General features: G+C 44.5%; 1 protein-coding gene across 1 annotated transcript in view; it reads left to right on the plus strand.

Moving 5' to 3' along the window:
- The first annotated feature begins 505 nt into the window (after positions 1-505).
- Positions 506-6,380, plus strand: part of LOC142884857 (polyamine-transporting ATPase 13A3-like) — a 17,529-nt gene continuing 11,654 nt past the window's right edge. The window contains exons 1-12 of the mRNA XM_076020807.1: positions 506-824; positions 1,347-1,546; positions 2,011-2,080; positions 2,589-2,762; positions 2,879-3,025; positions 3,142-3,212; positions 3,899-3,982; positions 4,831-4,900; positions 4,995-5,129; positions 5,553-5,625; positions 5,751-5,882; positions 5,968-6,135. Coding sequence (XP_075876922.1) covers positions 1,509-1,546; positions 2,011-2,080; positions 2,589-2,762; positions 2,879-3,025; positions 3,142-3,212; positions 3,899-3,982; positions 4,831-4,900; positions 4,995-5,129; positions 5,553-5,625; positions 5,751-5,882; positions 5,968-6,135 — 1,162 coding nt within the window. The 5' untranslated portion in view covers positions 506-824; positions 1,347-1,508. The remainder of the gene's footprint in view (positions 825-1,346; positions 1,547-2,010; positions 2,081-2,588; positions 2,763-2,878; positions 3,026-3,141; positions 3,213-3,898; positions 3,983-4,830; positions 4,901-4,994; positions 5,130-5,552; positions 5,626-5,750; positions 5,883-5,967; positions 6,136-6,380) is intronic.

Below are 6,380 nucleotides of genomic sequence, written 5' to 3' on the forward strand. Positions count from 1 at the left end.
ATGTCATTGTTCTCCTTTGAAAACATCTCGATTCGTACTTTCTAATGTGAAAATAAATTCATTTGGAAAAAGAAAATCAATCAAAATGATGTCAGAGTTTTGTCATTGGTTCTCGTCAAATACTTTCACAGGCTTTGTTATGAAAGAAAATGCTGCTCATTGAAACTAACTTATTAGTGCTATACCCCATACATTTTTACCAGTTATCAACACCTACGTGAACTGATGCACCACATGCACTATAGTCAGCACTTTCATTGCTGCACTTTTTCTTTTATACTCTGATTAAATGTAAATTGTATCTTGTTTTTATTCCCCTTACAAAAAATGAAAAATAATAGAAGTCTGATCCTTTTTAAAGGGATAAGATACACAGGATAAAGAATGCACACACGTTACAAGTGTTAGAAATCACTGGCAAAGTGAACAGGCCGGATATGGGTTAAGATAATCATCCGCTGGGGGGCGCTTTAGTCAAACTAAGGAGACCTCAGGCAGTCCAACCTATCCCTCCTGCACCGCTGCTGCTGCTAGTTTTACTGGTCGCTGTAGTTGGAATTGGATTGGCTCTAATTTGGGGGCTCTTGGCAACAAGCGCGCGCGCACACGCACGCACGCAGTGTCCTCCAGTGACCTCATATCCTGTTTTCCTCACTTCCTCGTGAATGGACCGGTTTGGGACGGTCCGGCCAGCGTGCGGCGTGCTCCCGTGTTGTGTCTGCACAACCGCGTCCGACTTCCGATCAAACTTCACGTGCAACACGCTCGCGACTCCTCCGTCGAGCACGCAGCCAGCGATGTTGTGACAGAGGAGAAGAGGTTCGGTGAGTACGAGCTGCTTCTGCTGGTGGTGACCAACTCTTTCTCAATGATTGAATGGCTGTGACAAGTGTTAGGAAACTGCAGGCTGCGCAACGTTTCCCAGCCAAAGGAAAGCGCGTGTTTTTCTGCTGCCCGACGGTGGGATCAGATTAAGTTCACGCTCGTTTTAAACCCACGCTTGACTTTCTGACGTTGCACAACTTTGCTGTTGCTGTGATCTGTTGAAGTGGGGGGAAAAAAATCATTGTGATCAACTTTGTTGTGAGTTACACAATAATAAGTGAAAACTTAAGACATACTCCTTAGAAATCTGATACTTTCTTTTCTTTCTGATTATAACAAGTTTGTACACAATCTAAATCCCTTGAACAAAATCTCTAATTTTTGTGTTCAGTTAAAACTATTTGATTTCAGTGTTGATGATGTTTGTCACATGTGTCCTGTCTGAAATGCTAATATTATCCCTCTAAATACTGGGTCACATGAAGCCTGCTGCAGGACCTCTATTTATTTTCGCCTTCCAGGACCTCCACCTCCACAGCGGGACGCCACCGCCAACAGGCACCACGTCGTGTTGGTTTTACACTGTTCCACTGTTTTGTTTTGAATCCTCCTCACTCCGATGTGACAGAGAGTTCAGCCTTCGGTCTGGGACCTGATTTGTCTTCGGCGTCTACTGTGTGCTCATGTTGTCACATAAACCGCAAAGCCAGGACCACACAGCGTGAGTCAAACATTACTTCAGGCATGACTATCACTGGGCATTAAACATATCATTAAACACAGTGCAAAGGTTCCAAGCCGTGCAGCCTGTTTATCAATGCCGCAGCTTTTACCACTTTGGAGGCATTGTATGGCTATAAATCAGCGACTCTAATAAGCAATTTAATTAAGCAATGGATGACATCTCAGTTATTGCTTTAGATTCATTTCACCAGGTGACCAATTGTTTCCTTCCCCCTCGTAATAGTGCAAATATTAACTTTTATATTTCGGCAGGTTTCCTTGTTCAGGCCGGTTATCTTCCACTGGTCATAAAGGGAAATTCTTTTCAGACACTTTACCCAGTTTTACATCTGATTGTCTGGCCGCCGGAAACACGCATAGTCTGTTAGTGGGAAGCTTGAGCTCGGAAGCGCCTGCTGTCAACAACAAGTCAGCAAAGCGAAATCATGTTTCTCATTGCAGCAGCTACACTTGTGACAGAATGAAGACGGAGGCGGGGAAGATAATCAACCAGGGCCTGGAGGATGAGATGGTACGTGTCACTTCTCTGCACTTCTTTTGAGCAACTGTTTGACATTACAGTTTAAACAAAAGCACAGCTCTTTGTTTTATAATGACTGCTGTGCTCGGCTTTATGGTTCATGATGTAATGGGAATGCAATTGTAATCAGCAATGACTCGTGAATGAATTATGCTGCTTGAAAAATCTGCTGACTTTTCAGAACATTTCCTTACTGCTCTGTAATGAAAATACAGACATTATCACAGTCTTGAGCGCAGGCAACATGTTTTAGAATAATAATGAAATAGATTCATTACATTTTATTGTGTTGATCTGTACGTTCATTTTTGTTTTGCTTTGTTCTCTCGTCTGCACTGTAAATGAGGCTCGCCTCAGTGTATTAACGAGATTAAATAAAGACAACAAACAAACAAACAAACATTTCCAGGACACCTTCTGAACATCAGCATCTCCACAGTGTTCTACTGGTGTTTCTTTGTGGTCTTCAAATTAGATATGTTGATGTGTGTGTGTGCAGGAGGTGTGGGGCTACCAGCACTGCCTGTGGAAAACCCTGCTGGTAGGTTTGGGTACTGTGTGCACAGGAGGCCTCCTGCTGCTGCTGCTTTACTGGCTGCCTGAGTGGGGGGTCAAGAGCATGTGCACTCGCACCTCGCTCAGGGACGCACACACCCTGCTGCTCAGGACCACAGTAAGGAAAAATGGATGCTTGCACTTTTTTAAATGATCATTTCAGTGTTGGTCATTGGGAAAAACAAACCAACGAACCAACAAAAAAAACTTCCTTAAAGTACTTTGTGACGACAGGACGAGTTCAAGCAATGGTTCCGGGCCAGAGTCGAGGTGATGTCGGCGCCGGGCAGGACGCCGTTCGACAGTGTAGATGTGCAGCTGAACGGTGACTGCGCCAGCAAAGCATCACAGGAGGAGCATCTCGGGATGCAGCCTGTTCAGGTAGCTCGGCTGGAAAACTCTTGACTGGTTGCTGGTGTTCAGAGTTGTTCTACAGTTTGACAGTGTCCAGAAGTGACCAGCTGCTCCTCCTCTGCTCCCTCCCTTCCCAATCATAGATCCACTGCTTCACGCACCACAACACCAAATACTACTGGAACGACGTCCTGCAGAACTTTGAGTTTTACACGTAAGAATCCCCGTGTGCTGCAAAATTTATTTTTCTTTTTGGAATCTATTTGATTCTCCTGTTGGTGTTCATCATAAACCAGGTCAAAACTTGGTCAAATTAAAATCAGTTTTTATTGTATGACTTCAGCAACAACAATAAAACCACTGACAGTTGCTGACAGAGACGTTACTGCGTTCAGATTCAGATTCCTTTATTGTCATTCAGACATGATGTCACAGATGCGCTGCAGAACGAAAACACGATGCAGTTGGTCATAAAAAAGAAACTGTAAAAAGTATTTAAAAAAGAACAAAGAATAAAAACAAGGTAAAAGAAATGAGGCTGTGTGAATATATAAACATGTTTGTGCAAAAATATGTGTTCAAAACGTGTGCACAAAACAGCCGGAATAAACAGATAAGCTGAGGTAAACAGTGCATGTGGTGGTGGTCCAAGATGCTGCTGGCAGCCGAGAGCCTGAACACACCCTGATAGGCCCTTATCTCCTCAATAAAGTGCCAATCTGATTGCATAATCAAGTGTCATAGTCTTGCAATACAACTGTTGTTGTACATAAAATCAAGAGATTGTCTTTATCATGTTGATTCTCATCAGCTGTCTGTGGTTTTAATCTGGTGGTTGATGGAGGTGGTGTTTTGCTCGACACGCCCGCAGTCTGAATGCTTGTGTGTGACCTCCCGTAGAGGCCTGGAGGATGTGAAGGCGAGCTGTGCAGACATCCACTCAGATCACAGCGCTGGACTGTCGAAAACACTGCAGGACTACAGGTAATGCAGCGTCAGATTGACTTTATTTAACCACGAAAGATAAAAAGAGAGATATACTCTGAAACATCTATCAGAAATTAAATGAATGAGTTCAACACCAAAACACACCACGTGACATGAGAGTCAAGGACAGAGAACAAAGTGTAGGATGAAACTTTTTTTGTGCAGAATTAGCTCAAAGGCGACACAGTGCGAAGTAGGTTTTGAAGACCGCATTGCTTTTGAAAGACAGAATGAATGACGGTGCGAATAGCAATAGCCAGTTGCTGAAGACACTGCTGCCTTATGGTCAGTACAGCTGCCCTGGATTGCGTCACACAATGACAAATCAAAGCGTGATAATGAGGACGTAGAAAACGCACCAACTCAAATCACTTAACGCAGCAGGAAGTCACAAAACACACACCGGTCAATTAAAAAAACAAAACAAAACAAAAAAACGCTCTTTCAAAACTTGCAGCTGAGAAGATCCTGCACTGTCCGTCACTTCCAGTCAACTGCAAACATGCTAATCTCCAGTGGACAGTCTTTCCTAAAACTCCTCACTGTCACCAGGAGTGAAGAAGTTTTCAGTTCACTTATGTTCAGTTTCCCAGTTTGAAATGATGTCGACCCACTGGACACCACAGCCTGGCTGGTGTTTGGTGTCTGCAGCGGTAGAATTGAGGACTGTCTTGTTTATAGGGTTAATAAATATGTTATAATTGTAATAATCACATTGGTTAAGGCCACTGACTCTCATCTTGCAATATGTCTGGTGCCAGCGTCGTCTGAGCCTTTAATCTAATGAACCTAATAATCTAGTGAGTGAATGAAAAGAGCCTGAATGAATTTCTGTTCTTTAACAGGGCAACTTTTTTTGGCGTGAATGAGATCACAGTGAGAGTGCCCTCGCTCTTCACACTGCTCATAAAGGAAGTGCGTATTGCCTCTGCCGCCACTTATTCTTGCATAATAATAATAATAATAATAATAATAATAATAATTCTCACCTGTCTCTTCTCCTTTTCAGGTCTTGAATCCCTTTTACATCTTCCAGCTGTTCAGTGTTATTCTGTGGTGTACAGACAGTTATTACTACTACGCCTCGGCCATCGTCCTCATGTCTATCATATCAATAATTACCTCGCTGTACACCGTTAAAAAGGTGAGTGTAATGGCCATTTGTCCTTTACTTCACTTTTGCGGTTGATATCCAAACTGAACAAACAAAATAAAATTCATTAAAATCAAGTCAAACAGCCCACAGCCAATTGTCCAGGCGAAGAAATATATTTCGTCAAGCCAAACAAAACAAAATAATTAAATATGACAAAAATGACAAATAGCTCCAGCAGTGAAAGTGGACACAGAAGACTTATTGCATTTTTTTTGTTCTTGAAGGTGACAGCAAAGCTTGCACAGTAAAGACCAGAGACACAGATTTCTGTTAGAAAACATGTACATTTTGCATAGTGTTGGACCTTTAATAATCTTACTTTTTATTTAGCTGAAAACTACATTTCTGTGTGTGTGTTTTTGTTGGGTTTTTTTTGCCCTTTTTTATTCCATGCTATTTCCCTTTTCTCAGCAATTTGTCATGCTGCACGACATGGTGGCTGCACACAGCGTGGTCCGCGTGTCAGTGTGCCGTGGAGACAAAGGCAGGTCCCAGCTGATCACACACAGCAGCAAACAGAACAACAGTCTCGCCTTCCCTCGGCGGTGAGAGGAGTACACTGCTTTGGTCTGATGTTGAAGTGCTGTGTCCTCCTGACCTTGCCCCCAGACATCTGCCAGGCCATGTCCACGGACCTCGTGCCCGGCGACGTCATCGTCATCCCGGCCAACGGGATGATCATGCCCTGCGACGCCGCGCTCGTCCAAGGAACCTGCATCGTGAACGAGAGCATGCTGACAGGTGGGGGTTCCTCTGGGAACGCCGTCGCCCTCCGCCAGCGCCCACACGCCGTCACTCAAAGTCTCCCTCCTCCTTGTGTCTCCAGGGGAGAGCGTCCCGGTCACCAAGACCAGCCTGCCCACCTCGGGGCAGGAGGCGGAGGCCAGCTACAGCACGGAGGAGCACAAGAGGCACACGCTGTTCTGTGGCACTCAGGTCATCCAGACACGCTTCTACACCGGCGAGCTGGTGAAGGCTGTGGTCGTCAGGACAGGTGAGGAGGAGGAGGGTGGGGCCAGGCCTAGAGCATGCCTGAGCATGGCCATGTAAGGAAGTCCGGCACGCATAGACATCAATGCACACAATGTTAAAAAAAAAGAGGGTAAATAAGCTTGCAGAACCATGCACAACAACTTGCAGGGCTCACGCCCAAATGCATGAACCTCAATATTTGACACTAGTATCCAACGTTGTAACAGCATTTAGAACTCAGAAAAGAGGAAAAGCATAGTAGGTCCC

Source organism: Nelusetta ayraudi, unplaced genomic scaffold (assembly GCF_046127955.1).
Source record: "Nelusetta ayraudi isolate G7.1 ecotype Tasmania unplaced genomic scaffold, CSIRO-AGI_Nayr_v1 ptg000011l, whole genome shotgun sequence".
NCBI lineage: Eukaryota > Metazoa > Chordata > Actinopteri > Tetraodontiformes > Monacanthidae > Nelusetta > Nelusetta ayraudi.